General features: G+C 35.1%; 1 protein-coding gene across 1 annotated transcript in view; it reads left to right on the top strand.

Annotated features, from left to right (window-relative positions):
* Window positions 1–19585, top strand: part of CIP2A (cellular inhibitor of PP2A) — a 37705-nt gene that overhangs the window by 14192 nt on the left and 3928 nt on the right. Inside the window, exons 9-17 of the mRNA XM_016195657.2 lie at window positions 2410–2628; window positions 4783–4942; window positions 6723–6864; window positions 7955–8054; window positions 9565–9683; window positions 11606–11801; window positions 12282–12356; window positions 12462–12572; window positions 16913–17109. Coding sequence (XP_016051143.1) covers window positions 2410–2628; window positions 4783–4942; window positions 6723–6864; window positions 7955–8054; window positions 9565–9683; window positions 11606–11801; window positions 12282–12356; window positions 12462–12572; window positions 16913–17109 — 1319 coding nt within the window. The remainder of the gene's footprint in view (window positions 1–2409; window positions 2629–4782; window positions 4943–6722; window positions 6865–7954; window positions 8055–9564; window positions 9684–11605; window positions 11802–12281; window positions 12357–12461; window positions 12573–16912; window positions 17110–19585) is intronic.

Here is a 19585-nt window from a genome sequence, read left to right as displayed (position 1 = left end):
CTACAAGCCTGTACAGCATGTTACTGTACTGCATACTGTAGGCAGTTGTAACACAGTGGTATTTATGCATCTAAATATTGAAAAGGTACAGTAAAAATACAGTATAAAAGATTTTAAAATGGTGTGGTATATAAGGCACTTGCCCTGGGTGAGTGATTGAGTGGTGAATGTGAAGGCCTAGAACATTACTGTACCCTACTGTAGACTATGAACACTGCACACCTACACTAAATTAATAAAACATGAGATTAAATCAAGCACAAGGGGAAATGATGCAATCAAGATGCAATAAACATGAGATCTTTGAAGGTGCTACTGGCATAACAGCATACTGTTTTACAGCAAACTGGTTTTTTATAAGTAAGTACATTCTAAAATGATTAAAGCCCGGCCGGGCATGGCTCAGCGGTTGAGCGTCGACCTAGGATCCAGGCGATCGGGGGTTCAATTCCCGGTCAGGGCACATGACCGGGTTGCAGACTTGATCCCCAGCAGGGGTGTGCAGGAGGCTAGCCTATCAGTGACTCTCATCATTGATGTTTCTATCTCTCTCTCTCTCTCTCCCCCTCTCCTTCTCTCTGAAATCAATAAAGATATATTTAAAAAAATAAAATGATTAAAAAGTATAGCATAGTAAATACATAAAGCAGTAACACAGTCGTTTACTAGTATTAAGTATTATGCACTGAAAATAACTGTATGGCTATACTTTTATATGACTGGCAGTGCAGTAAGTTTGTTTACACCAGTGGCACCACAAACACATGAGTAGTTGCTCTCTGGCATTAAGATGACACTAAGTGATAGGAATTTTTCAGCTCCATTATAAACTTACGGGACCATCATTATATACGTGGGCTGTCATTGACTGAAATGTCATTATGTGGTGCATGACTGCACTCTAAAGCAGTGAACGTGTGTGAAATGAAACTGCATGCAACATATGGATGAATCTCACATAATGCTAAGCTAAAGAAGCTAGACATAAGAGTATACACTGTGAGATTCCATTTTATATACAGGGTGGGGCAAAGGTAGGTTTACAGTTGTGAGTACATAAAACACAGTTTATTCTTGTATTAGTATTTATTGATTATTGTATTTTCCATATGAATAACTGTAAACCTACTTTTGCCCAGCCCTGTATAAAGTTCCATGTGATCGTTTAATATAAACTGGTAAAGTGATTGAAACATTTATGTAGAAATACAAAGATCCAAGGATAGCTAAGATAAAATTAATCTATGTGTCAGAAATTGGATGTGGAGGAGTGGTTCCACATGGCCTTAGGAGGGGAAACAAGTGGGTTCTGGAGTTCTGGTAGAATTTTCTTCTTGATCTGGTTGCTAGTTACACAGGTGAGTTCACTTTGGGAAAACCATCTAGCTTTGCACTAGCGATTCACTTGTTTACCTCTCTGTATGTTATACTTACAGAGTAAGTGAACTTGAGAAAGTATTTTCTTGTAAGATAAACAAGAAACTAGTAACATTCCTTGCCCCTGGGAGTGTAACTAGAGGTCAGACTGGTACATACTTTTGACTCAAGAAAATGTATTACCTACTCAAAAACAAGTACTACAATTTATGTTTAAAAGAAAACAAATCAAAGGTTGTTATCATTTGTTTCATAGTAAATGCTAATGGGCTGAATTCTATTAAAATTAGGTACTATCAAGTTGATTAAACACAAATCCCAATTATATGTCATTTACAAGAAACAGACAAACGTAGGAAATAGGTGATAGGCAGAGAGAGAGATACAAAAAAATTTTTTTAAAGATAGGTCGGTGGTATATGAAATAAGGTAGAATTTAACTTAACAGTTAATAAACAGGTTGATGTGGGATGTTATGTAATGGGATAAGGCCCAACTATGAAGTAAAGAGGAAATGAGGTAGAATAGGGGAACTAAGCAGCATAATGCTGACATGCAAACATGGGTTGGAAATAGCCATTCTTAAGGTTTTAAAGCTTTTTGGGATGCCACTTTTAAATATTATCCTAAAGTATGTATGCTTTATAGCAATTCTTGAATCTTAGCATGAGAGCAAGTGTTAATCACTAATTTTATTTTTAAAATTAAAAATAAAAGTACATAAAATATATGTGTACTTTAAAAAATTAAGTACTGTAGAAGGCATGTAAACATTAGTTGAAGTTGCCCTTCCTTCTTCGGCTCTCATAGTCCTGTCAATCAGGAGTTACCAGCATTAACAGATTTCTTCGTAACTGTGTGGACCTATTACTCATTTTGAAAAATAATACTGAAAGAAAAATTGGAAGCTGCCCCTAATTTTTGTTGTATTTTCTTAAAAAAATGTATGTCACTTTCAGCTTTATAATTTGGTTGCTTTGTGCATTAAAGCCTAATGGAATTGACATTTAATGAAGACTTTGTATTGCACAGGTTTTAGAATTACTTCTTGCCTTCTGTTCAGTGACCCAGCTGCGCCATGTTCTCACTCAGATGATATTTGAACAATCTCCATCTGGCAACACCATTCTGGGAAGCCGTTCTAAATGTTTAGAACCTACTGTAGCTCTACTTCGTTGGTCAAGCCAACCCTTGGATGGATCAGAAAACTGTTCTATTTTAGCCTTGGAGTTGTTCAAGGAAATATTTGAGGTAATATTTGATAATTTGACTTTCTCACTTTTATGATTCTCAATGAATAGTTTGTTTTCAGTTATGTTCACAATAGACTTCCAGTTCACACACTTTAGGAAAACTTCTTCATTACTAGGCTCCCTACCATTCAGTTACTGAATTTCTTTTCTTTGGCAGAGTCACAAATATTAGTGTTTCCTTTTTTTCACTGAATAGCTTATATATATATACTCCTTTCAGTGTAATTAGTAAAGGCTTATGGTTTGTATGTTTGTTGTTGTATGACTATTTTTTGAAGTAATCACATTCTGTCTATCTCAGTAGGTACAGTCTGCTCTCTTGAGTGGATTAACAGGGACATTGGATTCAGTCAGTGAAATGGCATGAAACATGCCCCACACTTCTAGACACTAGTGAAATCAGACACAAAACGGGTCCAACGCCGCCTGTCACCACTTGAGCCAAGTTAAGCAGAGATAAGGTTGAATCATATATGAACGTTTATTCTAATAATGCCGGCAGTATGGAGAGAGCAGCAGGTCATCCTGAAAATTCTGCTCTAACACCTCCGGCTAGCCGGCTGATTATATAGGGCTAAAGAAGAAGGGCTGCATGCAAGGGGAAAGGGGGGCGGGATAAGGCTGCAGGGCCTGTGGTCTGTGTGTCTCCTTCCAGGATCTTGAAGTCTAATAACAAGGTAGTTAATTTTTGATGTTAAAAACAGCTCAGCCCGTTCCTGGGACTGGAGAATGGTCAGCATTCCTGAGGCAAACTCCTGCGGGGGGGGGGGGGGGAGGGGGGGGGCAGGGTCCAGGCACAACAACCAAGTCACAGTGTGTCCTGTCCTTGGTAATAGACCCATATCCAGGCTCTGAGGTGTCTTGTCTTTTTATAGCCCTGTTTTTCTTCTTTCAGCACATCCTCCAGTTTCCCAGGGTCTAAGAAAGCCTCTTATCTATAGTTAGTAAGGTGAATCATCATTAAACAACTGTGGTTTTATTCCTGTTACATGCCCTTCCCCTATCATTAGGATACAGACAAAAATTCTTGCCATAGAGGCCATTACATTCTAACAGATTCTACCATCAGGGTCATTTTGTATTCTCTACTGTTCTCCCTGTTTTTACCTATTCTGCCTATATTCAGTATCTTTCTAGAATTCTTCCCCTCTTCTTACTGAGCCCTATGCATAAACAGAAATGTGTATGAATGATTAAATATATTTGTTAGGAATTATGCACAAGTTGTTCTGTTTTAAGTTAGTCTTGACTGTTAACAATCAGTTTTAGTGTTTCAAAAGCCCTTTGAGATTCTTCATGGGAATTATTTGTGGTTGTAAAGCATTAAAACTAGTGCCTATATAATTGTTGTAATTACATTTAGCAAATTCAGGATATTTGTCTTTAGTGTACACTTTTAATTTAAAATAGTTTTTAAATCACAAATATAGTCTATTTAAAAACGTCCTGTTGCCTGTCCGGGAGTGGCTCAGCGGTTGAGCGTTGACCTAGGATCCAGGTGATTGGGGTTTGGTTCCTGGTCAGGGCACATGCCCGATCGGTGTGCAGGAGGCAGCCAATCAATGACTCTCTCATCATTGATGTTTCAACTCTCTCTCCCTCTCCTTTTCTCTCCCTGAAATCAATAAAGATATATTTAAAAAATAAATAAATAAAATAAAAATTAAATAAATAAATAAAAACGTCTTGTTTGCAGTTGATTATCCCAAAACCTTATTGTTCTGTGTGAGAAAGAAGTCATCATAGCCCTCAACACTGGATAAAAGGTAGATTTTTTTTTTTTAAATATGTTTTTATTGATTTCAGTGAGAGGGAGGGAGAGATAGAAACATCAGTGATAAGAGAGTTATTGATCAGCTGCCTCCTGCATGCCCCCTATTGGGGATTGAGCTGGCAACCCTGGCATGTGCCTTGACTGGGAATCGAACCTTGACCTCCTGGTTCATAGGTTGATGCTCAACCACTGAGCCACACTGGCTGGGCTAAAAGGTAGATTTTTAATAGAAGATACAGGTCAATGAACTATTAAAGTAATTATAAAACATTTAAAGAAAGTATTACAGCTCCATGATTATTTCTGCATTCTGTATTGCATCTTTTGTTTTGTTTTGTTTTGTTTTGTTTTTAATTATTGGTGGTGGTTATATTCCAGGATGTCATAGATACTGCTAACAGTTCCTTAGCTGACCGTTTTGTGACCCTTCTGCTGCCTACAGTTCTTGATCAGCTTCAGTTCACAGAGCAAAATCTGGATGAGGCTTTAATAAGAAAAAAATGTGAAAGGATGGTCAAAGGCATTGAAGTTTTATTAAATATCCTTTACTATTATAAACATGGAAACTGAATAATCACTCACTTTTTCCCCACCATTGTATTTCCTGCACTTTTGTCTTTAGTTGTAATTTTGTAACTTCTCATGCTTGTATCTATTCACAATTATTGAACTGAAGTTTAAACTACAGAACTAATTCTCAATGAAGAATTTCTATAAAAGTTATTCAGATTTTTTTTTCTTAGTTTTGTGCAAAACTTTTAAGCTAAAGAACATTTTTAGAAATGCTTTTTAAATTTGATTTAGATATTATTATAATTTTAGATTAGGAGCTAAATTCTAAATTAACTGCCCTGTTACTTCTGATGTTAATTGTTGCCCCTGGATGATTTGTGGTGCCATCTTTGATTGAGTATATCATAATAATAAATGTTGGTAAAGGTGTTATTATTTTAGCTCAGTAATGTTTAGTTGTATTTTAAAAATTAAAGCATATATGTTTTTAATAAAGGTGACATCACACTTGGTAATAAAACAGACAAATATTATGAAGACAAATTAATTCATTTCAAGAAAAACCTTGAGTACAGTTAGTGTCACTGTTTAACTTATATATACTGATTTCCTTAGGTCTTTCCTTGCTAACTTTTTTTTTTTAAGATCAGCTGATTCTAACCCTCCAAAAAGTCCAAATCTCAGTTTTTAAATATTTCATTAATGCTTTAATCCTTTTTCAAAAACCAGCAAGGAGCCACTATATCTGAGCCAGATCTCTTACATTTGCCTAGTTAGTTTTTGTATCTCAGAGTAGGAAGAATTTGTTCAACTTTGTCCTGCCTTAGAGCAAACTCCGTATTTCTTTACTCTTCTCTCTCAGCTGCTGCTTCTTAATTTTCTTCTTCCTTTACAACAGTGATTCTCAACCTTGCCTATTTATTAGAATCATCAGGAGGACATTTAAAAAATACTGACACCAGAACCTTACTTCTAGAGATTCTTATTTAACTGGAGTTAAAGGCTAGGGGAGAGGAGTTTAGGATTATTTATTTAAACTACCCAGGTGATTCTGACATACAGCTAAAATTGAGAAATCGCTGTAGAGACACATGAATACTTTGGAGAGGAGTTTAGGATTATTTATTTAAACTACCCAGGTGATTCTGACATACAGCTAAAATTGAGAAATCATTGCTGTAGAGACACATGAGTACTTTGCTTGACGTTAATGATATCTATAATATATTCAGGCCTTCTCTCAAATTTGATACCAAATTTGACTCTTTTAATCAATCAATTAATCAATTTTTAAGAGAGAGAGAAACATCAATTTGTTTTTCCATTTATATATGCATTCATTGATTGGTTCTTTTATGTGCCCTGACAGGGAATCAAACCCAAAACCTTGGTGTATCAGGACAACGCTCTAACCAACTGAGCTACCCAGCCAGGGGAAAACGACCCTTTTTAAATTATAAGTATTCAAAATAACTTAACAATATATAAAGTATGAGAAAATAACCCTTTCGTTCAACAAATACTTACTGAACCGTTGTGATAGCCTGCTAGCAAAAAACTAACATCTAGGAGAGAAACAGATTCTTTCTCTTTTACCTTTAAGTCAGAAACTGTTGGTGTCAGTCTCATCTCTAGCCACCTAAATGCTCTGAACTCTCGTTTCCTAATCTGTCATTGAGCTAATGTAACAATAATTATACCAAATTTCAGATAATTTGCATGAAATCATCCTAAATGCTGTAAAGTGCTATACAAATGTAAGGCTTTTTGAAAATTTTTTGTTCATGTTCCTTAACCAATGTTACCTGTATGTGGAGATGATACTCTAAAAGTGCATGTTGCTAAAATTTTGACTACTATCAAATGTACCACTCTGATAGAACAACAGTTTACATATGGCAAGATTGATCTGGGGTTTGGAACAAAGGTAGCTGATTCTGAATTGTGGTAAGTATATGAAATCCAAATTGCAAAATGGTGAGGCCAAACTTAATAAACATCAAAAGATGAAGTGATTCTCATCTCTTTTGGAGGCTCATCTTTGGGGTATGTTCGGTTAACTAAAGGTGTAGCAGAGAATGTTTTCATAGTGAATTTTTAGAAAATTTATTCAATTCATAGATCACATGTTTCTGAAGAAAGATGTTAACATCTGTGATCTGTTTTTTATCGGTAGAGTTTGTTTTGTCATGTTTTAATTTATTGTGATTATCTAAGGGTCTTTTATATTCCTGAACATTTCTTTTCTGGGGGTCCTTTTTGACATTACCTTAGTAATTATTTTTATGTTTATTTAATTTTATATGTTTCAGTGGAAAAGCATGAAAAAATGGATAGCTTTTGTTATAAGGAAATCAGTCACTCCTGGAGGTTTCCTGATAACACAGACAACCCTTCTATCCTAGTGTGTTAAGACTTATGGTTAAAGGTGACATAGTAACGAGATTATTTTATTCCCCTCCTTCCACGTGAATTAAGTCCATCCAACAATTATTTATTTGAGGACCTGCTAAATGCTAGACACTATGATTTGTTCCAGTTTTCATAAATATCATAATTGTCAGAATTGCACTGTTCAGTAACAAGGGTTATCTTTTTACCTTTTTCTACTCCCTTTTAAGCACATGGCTGAGCATACAGTTTAGGATGATTCATTCAGTAAATATTTTTTATTGCCTCATGTTGCCCTCTATTATTGACATTTCAGTGACAAAACTAAGAATTAAGTGGGTCATGTTACCAATGCTGCTAGTAATTTGAAGCAGAAAGTTGAAGCATGGTGGTATTTAAGAATAGAAGAAGAAATGTCGTCTAAACTTAATGCTGATTTGTTCTCTTTGGGTCTTAGGTTAAAAGGATGTTGGTGTCTGTGATATTTTTTTCTTTTCAATGATTTTTTACTTCTCAGAAACAATACTGTATCTTCTTGAGATTTAAAAACAAAGATGTTGGTTTTTCATTTCCTTTGGAATTATGGACAGAAATAAACTCTAAGTAACTTTTGAGTTAACTAATTTAGATATGACTTCTATTAAAGCAAACTTGCCGCTGATGTAATTTTGAAAACTCTTGATTTGATGAACAAACTTAAACATTTGGTTCCTGGTATGGAAGTAAGCTTCTACAAAATCCTTCAGGTGAGTTCAAACTCTTCAAATAACTGAAGTTTATTCATATGTAAATACTTCCTAATATATGTTTCTGTTTTAAAATTCTTAATTTTGGGAAGATGATTTTCATAGAGTTAGCATTCAGAAGAAAGTTTAAGGTTGTTAATTTTCTTAAACAGCTATAATATTTTCACTACACAGTTACTTTACAGTTTCGCAGAAACTGAACTTAAGTGCTCCTGGTTCTACTGTACAGAGTATTCATGATAGTGACGCTTCCTCTCTTTTTTGTATCTTCAGTTTTCTTCATTTTTATTGGCATAGTGGTAATGAGGGGAGTGGTAGTTGTTTTGGGTTTTTGTTTTTAGTTGGAGTTGATGAGGTAGGGTATTAAGGGGCTAGGGAGACATTTGGAAGAAAAGGACTTGATTGTGAATGATAGGATTAGAGAAGGTGTGCAGAAAATAGCTACTTCAAAAGTTTCGATGATAGTAGCTGAATAAGAGCTCTAGATGTTTACCTTGATATCTATAAAACCTGGTTTATGACAGATACTTAACAAAAATATGTGAATTAAGTTACTATAATAACTTAACAAAGATGGTTCTTGTGTCTCTCTAGACATGATAGAAACCAAAACTGAAACCTTAGCCTTGCGCCACTTATACACTTTGAGAGCATAATGCTTAAGAGGCGGGGGTTCCGATATTGATTCCACCACTTATTAGTCACTGCAGACTTGAGCCAGTTATTTCACTTCTCTGGGCTCTGGGTTCCTGACTATAAGATGCAAATAATGATCCTCCATGGGGGGAGTTATGGTGGCTTACCATGTGGGTTATGAAGAAAAGGATGGCTCTTATGGTTCTGTGGCATTAGATTATACTTGAGTATCTAGAAGAACTCAATGTAGTAAAATGTTATAGTCATAAAGGATTCATGTTCTAATGTTCTCAGTTTTTACTCAGCTTAAAAATTGAGTCAAATTGATTTTATGTGAATTCTTAGGAGATATTTTCAAAATAGGTGATTTGGGGTTTACAGTACTAATATAAAGTATTTACTGACATGAAGGACTTAGACTTTAAGTATAATTGTTTTAGTCACTAAATTAAAAAATTTTATTGAGTTAATTTGAATTTTATTTTTTATTGCGTTAATTTAACTTTTTACTTAATTTGGAAGTGATTAGCTGTTTTTTCTTTTAGCCAGTTTTTCTTTTAAATGGTAGCTAGAAAAATAAAACAATAACTCAAAACATTTGTCAGCTCATATATTAATTTCATCAAAATATTTAAGACATGATTTTCATAGGCACAGTCAAAAACATCCAAAATCTTCGCCAGATTTTTAAAGCTAGTGTTAATATTGCTTGCTAAGACTATTAGAACAAAGTAAAAACTAATGAATACATTCAAACATCAAATAGAAACACTTTTAGAATTTGCCTAGAATTATTTTATGATTTAGATCTGTTTACTCACTTGACATTATTTATTCTTTCTGCCTCTTGTTTTCTGGTTCCTGATTTGCTTAGGATCCACGCCTGATAACTCCCTTGGCCTTTGCTTTAACGTCAGATAATAGAGAACAAGTACAGTCTGGACTGAGAATATTATTGGAAGCTGCTCCACTGCCAGATTTTCCTGCTTTAGTGTGAGTTGTAATCATTTTCAATGTACCTCTTGTAGTGCTGGAATATCCTGCTGTGTTTCTTTAGTAGGCCTCAATATAGACAGATGAGAAAATTGGTGAACTGAAGACTTCATTGTAAGAGTAATTTTTCAAGTAATTAAAAAGAAATTGATTCCAACAGAAAAGACCAGGTGTATACTCAGGGAAAAGCTAGATCCAGATGGTTGAATATGTTAACCATGTACTGTTCCTCTCTGTCTAGTAACTCCTGGACTAAGCTTACATCCTCCCAGTTTAGTTCCTCTCTAGAAAGAGCTTTTCCTTCCCAACTGTTTAAATAAGTCTAAGCATCACTGTCATTGACCAGATCTGGGTCATTTGCCAAGGAGGGGACCTTGACAAATGCCAAGGGGTTAGCTATGAGAACTACATGGACTGGAGGTTGGGAGTTGGGGGGTGTGCGAGGTGGGAGGATGGGGGATGAGAGAATTCCCAGAGAAAAGTTCTGTGCTTTTATCAGAAAGTGGAATAGATAATGACCAGGCAAAATTATCCACTATACTTATTAATTTCAAACATTAAGAGAATATTTGCAATTGTGTTTGAAAAAATTTTAGTATTTCAGAGCTTCTCTATAAACTAAATGGTTGACAAAATTTCTAGTAGGGTTATACTTTAAAAAGTTGAAGTGCTTTGTATAAATGTATTTGCTAAAGTAGTTTGAATAAACTGAAGCAGTGATAAGTAGGTAAGACATTTCTACATGCCAGGGGTCAGCAGACTATAGCCAGCAGACAGGAACCTGTTTTTGTAAATAAAGTTTTATTGGGATAGGGCCACATCCATTCATTTTCGTACTGTCTGTATAGTTTGTGTCTATTTTCATGATATGATGTCAGTGTTGGGAAGTTGTAACAGAGACTATATAGACCCTCGTGCCTGAAGTACTTACTACCTTGTCCTTGAAAGAAAAGTTTGCTAACCTCTGCTGTTTCTATTAACTGACTTAGCAAACTTATTTTTCAGAATGAATTTAAATAGTCATAAATTCAGAGAGGAAGAACTATGGAAAACAAGACCTAGAAATCAATCAAAATTCCCTTTATTTTATAATAAATATTTTTAAAGAAATAAATGGACAAAGGGGAGCGTCTCAAGTCAGGATAGAAATGTTGGTGGCCTGCTTGCTTGAGCTGTGGTGATCTGACATGAAGCAAAACCCCCTATACTTCAGAGTCATTGAAAGTGGGAGTTCATCTTCTGTCTCTGCATGTCACGCCTTCCCACCATTTCACTGTGTCTTAGTTGTCCCTGTCTTATTTGTATTGTATACTTTTCTCTTTGGAAACTATTTCAGATTCCCATTTATAATGTGCACATCATTATGAGTAGCGGGACCTCTTTGAAGAAGGGAATTTGAATTGAGAACTGATGATAAGGAGTCATCAGTTATGCAGATCTCATAGGAAAAGTGTTTTAGGTAAAGAAACAGCTTGTACAAAGGCCCTGAGACAGGATAAATGGAAGGGGCAGAATGGAAGTTGGGTTTGTGGGAACACATACTGAGGGAAAAAGGGAAAGGGTGAAGAACATAGATAAAGGCCAGGTGATGTTGCCCATGGTAAAGATGTTCTTACTACAACCAATAACGTTGTACGTAATTTTTACATATAAATTCATAGTCACAAACTAGTTCTAGTGCCTCGAAACCGGAGGCGGAATAGTTATTATAAAGGGTTGTAAGTAGAAAAGAGTTTCCTCTAGCATATTTAGATATTTCCCTAAATCCCTCTTCATCATAGACTCCAAGGTTATTTCAGAAATATTCAAAGATTTATATTCCCAAAAAGACCCATTCTAAAAGATTCTCCACTTCTGTACTAACTCTGCCTTTTGTTCTGTTTTTATGTAATTATTTCTTCCTCATTTTGATTCTCATTCAGACTTGGAGAAAGTATAGCAGCAAACAATGCCTATAGACAACAGGAAACAGAACATATGCCCAGAAGAATGCCTGTGCAATCATTAAATCACAGTTTTCCAACATCATTAAAATGTTCAACTCCTCCACTTTTGAAAGAGAGAGTTCCTGGATTGAACATTGAGGACTTAATAGAGAAACTTCAGTCTGGAGTGGTGGTGAGTGATAAACAGCCATTATAAATGGGATTCTGCTCACTACATACCAGTGAATATCAGCCCCAATTATAACATTTATTTAAACAACATTAGATGCAGATTTGATTGTTGAAATCTTTTAATATAAAAAGTAACAATATTATGGAAAGTTTGGAAATAAGAAAAAAATCAGCCAAAAAATTCCTATATTTTAACACAGCTATCATATATCCCTACTATTCCCCTGCCAGCCCACCCTCCCCACATTCTCAGATTAAGAAATATATTTTAAATTACCGCAAGCATTCCAAATTTTACCCACATATTCTTATACAATAGCCAGATTAGTGAAATGTTTGTGAATCACCTGATATGACATTCATTATTTTTTTTACTTGTTATTTATTAAATTTTAATGATTTAGTTTTTTAGTAGGCATTTCTTTATTTTGTCGGATGTTAACATTTTCTGATTTTTTGACCCAATTGTATTAAAACTTAGGTGAAGGATCAGATTAATGATGTGAGACTATCTGACATAATGGATGTATATGAGATGAAACTGTCTACATTAGCTGTGAGTACAAGCTTATTTTAACTATGTGTAACAATTAAGCCTTAATAGATCTTTTCCAGTTAATGATGAAGATTAATGCAGTGTATTTTTGTTTTGTTTTTATAGTCCAAAGAAAGCAGGCTACAAGATCTCTTGGAAGCAAAAGCTCTAGCTCTCGCACAGGCTGATAGATTGATTGCTCAATATCGCTGTCAGAGAACTCAAGCCGAGTCAGAGGTCTGTACAATGTAAAGATACATCTAATTAGTAGAAAAATAAATGAAGTAAAATATGTACAAAGTTATATCTTTGTTGCTCTGGTTGAAGTAAATTGTCCTCAGCATTTTACACTACTCCTTCTATCTTGAAACCCCTTCCCATTAATTTTGATTTCACTGTTATCTTCTGATTTCCTTTCTATCCTAATGGATATTTTCTTAAAATTTTTATTTTTATTTACTTATTTAAATTTTTAAAAATCTTTATCGTTGAGAATATTACAGGTGTCCCATTTTTCCCCCCAGTTGACTCCCTCCACTTCACTCCCACCCCCTCCCCAGGCCTTTACCCCGTTATTGACTGTGTCCATGGATTATGCATATATGCATATAACTTATTTGGTTAATTTCTTCCCACCCTCCACTCCCCTTCCCTCTTTCCTCTGAAATATGATCGTCTATTGCATGCATCAATATCTCTGGATCTATTTAGTTCATCAGATTCTTTTGTTCATTAGCTTCTTCTTAAAGAAGACCCTTCAACTTTTCCTTTAGTGCTAGTCTGGTGGTGATGAACTCCTTTAGCTTTTTCTTATCTGTGAAGCTCTATCTGACGCTCAATTCTAAATGATAGCTTTGCTGGGTAGAGCAATCTTGGTTGTAGTTCCCTGTTTTTCATCACTTTGAATATTTTTTGCCACTCCCTTCTGGCCTGCAAGGTTTCTGTTGAGAAATTAGCTGACAGTCTTATGGGAGCTCCCTTGTAGGTACCTAACTGCTTTTCTCTTGTTGATTTTAAGATTCTCTCCTTGTCTTTAACCTTTGGCATTTTAATAATGATGTGTCTTGCTGTGGGCCTCTTTGGGTTCCTCTTGTTTGGGACTCTCTGTGCTTCCTGGACTTGTAAGTCTATTTCTTTCCCCAGGTAGGGGAAGTTTTCTGTAACTATTTTTTTCAAGTAGGTTTTCAATTTCTTGGTCTCTTTCTTCCCCTTCTGGCACCCCAATAATACGAATGTTGGGCCTCTTGAAATTGTCCCAGAGGCTCCTTATACTATCTTCATATTTCTGGATTCTTTTTTCTTTTTGCTCTTCTGGTTGGATGTTTTTTGTTTCTTCATATTCCAAATTGCTGATTTGATTCTCAGTGTCCTCTACTCTACTGTTGATTCCCTGTAAATTATTCTTCATTTCAGTTCGTGTAGCCTTCATTTCAAATTGGTACTTTATTATGTTATCGATTTTCTCAGTTATTTCCCTAATAGTATGCTTAAACAACCTTATAAACAAAATTCTGAACTCTGTATCTGTTAGCTTGCTTGGATCTATTTCATTTAGTTCCTCTTCTAGAGATTTCTCCTTTCCTTTGTGACATGTTTTTTTGCCTCCACATTTTGACTGCTTCCAGGTGTTTGTTTCTATGTATTAGGTAGAGCTGCTATGTCTCCTGGAATTTGTAGAGTGGCTTTGTGTAGTAGGTGTCCTGTAGGGTCCAGTAAAATTTATTTTTTAATTACAGTTGACATCCAATATTATATTAGTTTCAGGTGTCCAACATAGTGATTGGACATTTATGTACCCTATGAAGTGATCACTCTGATAAGGCTTGTATCCATCTGACAGCATATATAGTTATTATATTATTAACTATATTATCTGTATTATGCTTTATATTCCTTTGACTATTTTTATAGCTGGCAATTTGCACTTAATCCCTTTCACCTTTTTCACCCATCCCTTCAAACCCCCTCCCATCTGGCAACCATCAGTTTGTTCTCTGTATCCACGAGTTTGCTTCTGTTTTGTTTATTTTGTTTTCTGTATTCTTTATGAGCTTTTCTCTCCATTCAACCCTAAATACTGGGTTTTCCCAGGATCATGTTCTAAGCTCTCCCCCCCATTTTTAAAATTTAAGTATAGTTGGCATACAATATAATATTTGTTTCAGATGGATAATATCGTGATTTGATGTTTATATACCTTATGATGTGATCACCACACTAAATGTAGTAACCATCTGTCACAATGCAAAGTAATGCAAATCAAAACTACAATGAGATACCACCTCACACATGTCAAAGTGGCTGTTATCAAAAAGTCAACAAATAACAAGGGTTATCAAGGATGTGGGGGAAAGGGAAACCTCTTGTACTATTGGTGGGAGTGTAAATTGGTGCAGCCACTGTCAAAAACAGTATGGTAATTCCTTAAAAACTTGAAAGTAGAACAACCATGTGACCCAGCAGTTCCACTTCTTGGTGTATTTATCCTTTCCCCCTTTTAGATGGAACATGGTTTCAGTCATTACCATATTAATGCTCCCAAATTTATACTCGGAGCCCTTCTTCCTAAGTACTGAATGACTTCTCATACAGCTCCATTTAAATATATAACAAATACTGTAAACTCAGCATAACCAATACTGAGGTCATCACCCTCCCTTTTTAAAAATGTATTCTTTCTTAGATATTCATTCCTCTAGTGTTCTTAGATTTCTCCAAACAAAAATGGAAATCACAGTTTACCTTCTGCAGTTAGTCGTTTACCAAATCCAGTAGATTTTACCTAAGTATTACTTTTTTCTGTCTTTTGCCTCTCTTCTTGCCACTATTTGCTGCAAGTCAAAACTTTTTCATTTCTCATATGAATCACAGTAGAGTCTCTAATTAGGCTTCCTGTCTTCAGTGTAGTGCCCTCTTCTCAGCCATCTACTATATACAGCCAAGTCATCTTTCTTTTGTACTTGGTTCTACCATCCCTTCTTCCCCCCAGTGACCCATGAGGCCATAATCTGATCCTGTCACTCCTGTGCTGAGCATCCTTTAGTGGCTTACCTTCGGCTCAGAGATCACTTAAATTCCTTAGTTTTGCATGCTAGGATTGTAACTACTTTTCATTCCACATCTCCTTGCATTTCTGTGCATTCTCTGCAGTCAACCATATTAGATTACTTTGCTGTTTCTGGAGCTTGACAGTCTTAGGTTTCCCTGACCTTGTACTTGCTCTTCCATGTCTGCAGCACCGTTTCCTCTCTAGCTCTTCGTATTCCTTCAGATTTTAGTTTAAATGTCTCCATTTTCCAGGAAGCTACTCTGGTCTTCTTCCTCTGTACATCTACCCTGGGCTTCCCTCTTTATAACACTTCTCACACCATGTGAAAATTGTATGACTTCACCCCCACCCTTGATGTCAGAGACTGTTTCTGTATCTAAATGGCCCCAGCACAGTACTTGGCACACAGTAGGGGCTGGGAAAGTTTGGTGTTGTGCTATGTATGTGTATGTACATAATGTATGCGTTATGAATGAGAATTTAGTGCAGTAATATGAATATCCCAGTAGATACAAATGGGATCTAGACAACTTGATATTATTTGTAATTATAATAAAATTCTCTGACTTTTGAAAGAGGCATTAAAATCAGTGATAAGTACCATACCTTTTAAATCTTCTCCAAGTAAAGGTATTCTAAAAAATAGAAATAAATATAGCCATATTTTTCCTTTTTTCCTTATTTTAACATGGATTCATTTGGCTTGACTGATGATGGTATATTGAGTTTTTCATAAATTACAATAAAGAAAATTAGTGATATTAAAATCATTTTTTCTCTCCCTTCTCATAGCATATTTTATATCCTGCCTATTGGACATGGCGTGAATTTTATTGGGGAATTTAATTTTTTACTCATTTTACTGAAAAGGCTTTTTGCAAAAATAACACTAAACAATTGGGTATTTACTGCTTTATAGACTCTGTCCTGAAGCGGAGAATAGCTTAGGTTTTCATCTGGTATTTCAAAATAAGTAGTATTTTTTCGACAAAAGAAGAGGAATGTAAACTTCTTAGTCTAGTTATTTTCCTGCTACTTTGATGTATTTTTCTTTAATGTTTTTTATCACAATTACTTTCATATTGAATCTAGGTTTTGTTCGCTGATTATGCTAGCTTAATCTTAAATGTTTGCTTATGCATCTGTTATATGGTTAAGATCTTTTTCTTAATTTTTGCCTGAAATGGGAAAACAGGTGTGCAAACTCTGACTTAGTGTTTACAGCTAGCCCCAGGGACTGTATCCTTTTAATTGAGTACTGCATGTACAGCTGCTTTCATGTTATTATAATTGTGTCCATTTTCATGAATCTGGCCATTCCGAGATTGTTTTGTCAGTGTAATCTATTAAATAAAAAACTATAGTCGTGTCGTATTTATTAGAAGTAATTAAGTAATAAGTATATATGACTAATAAATTTTTATATAACCCAGTAGATGCTAGCCTATTAGGTATTTGGTAAATCTTTTAAAATTGTAAAAACTGAGCGTATTAAAAAATGATATTGGAAAATTCCATTTTCTTTTAGGCACGGACACTTGCTGGTATGTTGAGAGAAGTTGAGAGAAAAAATGAAGAGCTTGGTGCATTGCTAAAGTCACAGCAGGCTGAATCAGAAAGAGCCCAGAGTGATATAGAGCATCTCTTTCAACATAATAGGAAGTTACAGTCTGTGGCTGAAGAACATGAAGTATTGACAAAATCCTACATGGAACTTCTTCAGAGGTAAATTAATAAATGTTTCTGTTTAAGGGTTAGAACCTATAATGAACACACAGCACTTCTTTTCTGTGGTCCTAAAATCCTTTTGTAAGTATTTATATATATATATATATATATATATATATATAGATAATACCATAAGGCAAGTAGTTAGCAAGAAACTTAGTTACAGTGAAATGAAGTATTGCTTACTCAAACTCAGTATTAAAGTTGGAAACAGAAGGCCTCTTTATTTCTTTCCAATTTGACTCTATTTCTTTTCATTTGTTCATCAGTTACCTGGGATGTTAGCAGGGCAAGGACAAGTTTTGTCTGTTTTGTTCACTGAGAAATCCCTAGGCCTAGAACAGTGTTTGGTACATATAGACACACCATAAGTAATTGCTGAATGACCTTAGTTGTCACGGTTTATATTAGGTTTAACCATAAAGTGGTCATTTCTGTAGATCAAAAGTGGTTGAATATTAACACTTTCATGTCATTCAGCCCAATAGAATGGAAATTTGGGTGTTAGTGTTTAACTGATTTTTACATTTTTAGTCAGTATTTATCCTTAATGCTACTGAATTCAGTTTAGTTATATGCGACTATATTTGTACAATAAATTCTTAAAGGTGAATTGCTGGGTTAAAGGGTGTGTGCTTTTAAATTTTTGATACATTGCCAAGTGTCCCGCCAAAAAGGCTATACCAATTTATACACCCACTAACAAAGTATAAGATTGATTGTTTTTTCCTCCCTTGTAAAACTTTTTGATCTTTTAGGCCAGTCTTAAAACTTTTGAATTATAAGGAAGTCCAGGGACAATTACGTATTTTCCACCAAACAGTAAAAATAAAAACACTGGTTAACTTGTTCCTTGTTTTAATATATATTTCGTGATTGGTTAAGGTTTGAAAATTTTTTAGTGTTTTATGTTGTTAATAAAGAGATATAGAAAATGGTTAACTTTGGCAAGGTCCATGTGCTTATTTGCCTGTCAATAAAAATGAAGGGTGGAAAATGTATAACATCTGGAAAATGTGTGATGACAAGGTGACCTAAAACAGGATATTTTCCTCCAGTGACAACTTTTTCCGAAGTCTGATTTAGGCAGCCCTGATAAAGTGAATTATTAGTGTTAAGTCAGGGTATAAGAGAAAGTAAGTTAGTGGTCCAAGAAGAATAGTGGTTTCTAGTACCTGCTGATGTTCAAGATAGTGATTGAAGTAAAACTCCTGCCTTGAGCAGCCAGGTGGGTAACAAGTAAATGAAGCTGGCTGGGGAAAACTCATATGTAATATTAGGGAATTCCAATTTAAATTTTATAAACTCTGTATAGGAAGATAAAACACTTCTGCTGGCCAAATTTGGCTAGTGAGCCAGTTTGTTTATCTTAGTACTTTGCAAAGCGAAAGGACATTTTATGATTATGTTAACCTAAAAAGAAAAGGCCAAAGTGAGAGGCAGCAAGTGTTTATTTGAGATCACAAAAAATAGCTCTTTGGGAAGCATTGATTCAGGCAGAAACCCAAATAGTGTTCAAATTAGTGAGTGAAGGGAAGAGGTTTTTACAAGAAAGGGAAGGAAAATAATTACATAAATAAAAGGAAGGACTTTCTATAGGTGCAAATTAGCTAAGTTATTGTTTGGCTGTACATGGTGATGCTAACTCTAAAGAACAGCTTTAATTTTCAGTTTGGTAGTTAGGATGTCTGCTTTTTTGTTAGCTTTGCAAACAGTTCTTTTTTTCCCCTTAAATGTTTTTATTGATTTCAGAAAGAGGAAGGGGGAAGAGAGAGAGAGAAACATCAATGATGAGAGAGAAACTTCAATCAGCTGCCTCCTGCATGCCCCCTACTGGGGGTTGAGCCTGAAACCTGGGCACAGGCCCTGACCAGTAATTGAATGAACCATGACCACCTGGTTCATGGGTCGGCACTCAACCACTGAGCCAAACCATCCAGATTGCAAACAATTCTTTGAAATACAGTGTTCGTTTTGCCCAGTCCCAACATTATTTTTCCCAGTTCAAACATTCCATAGGTTTGAAGAGTAAGCCATGCATGGTGATTCCTCTGGAATGGCTGCCTTAGCTCTATTTAAAAAGTGGTTCCAATTATGTCAATTTTTCACACTTTAGTTGAATGTCACAGTATCACTCTTTCTGTGTTTATCTTGCAAGTAAAATAAGCAAGACTATTAGATGCAGAGCTTTAAAGAGGCAAGAGAAATTTAGAACCCTCAACTACTTATTCATTAATTTGACATTTATAATTCAGCGTATAGTATGCTTAACAGGCTAATGATGACAGACTTTTACAGAAATTGTTTCAGTTTCTGGACCTCACTATAAAGATAGCTGTATGTTATTTTACAGGAAATTATGTAATACAGTATTGTCTATAAAATAGAACTCTATATTTATAAATGTGAGGTTAATGGCCCACACATTGCCATTTCATAGTAATTTTTATCACCTCAGTCAGGCAAAACATGT

Source organism: Miniopterus natalensis, chromosome 6, assembly GCF_054644295.1.
Source record: "Miniopterus natalensis isolate mMinNat1 chromosome 6, mMinNat1.hap1, whole genome shotgun sequence".
In the NCBI taxonomy this organism is placed as follows: domain Eukaryota; kingdom Metazoa; phylum Chordata; class Mammalia; order Chiroptera; family Miniopteridae; genus Miniopterus; species Miniopterus natalensis.
This window is presented reverse-complemented; position numbering and strand designations above follow the sequence as displayed.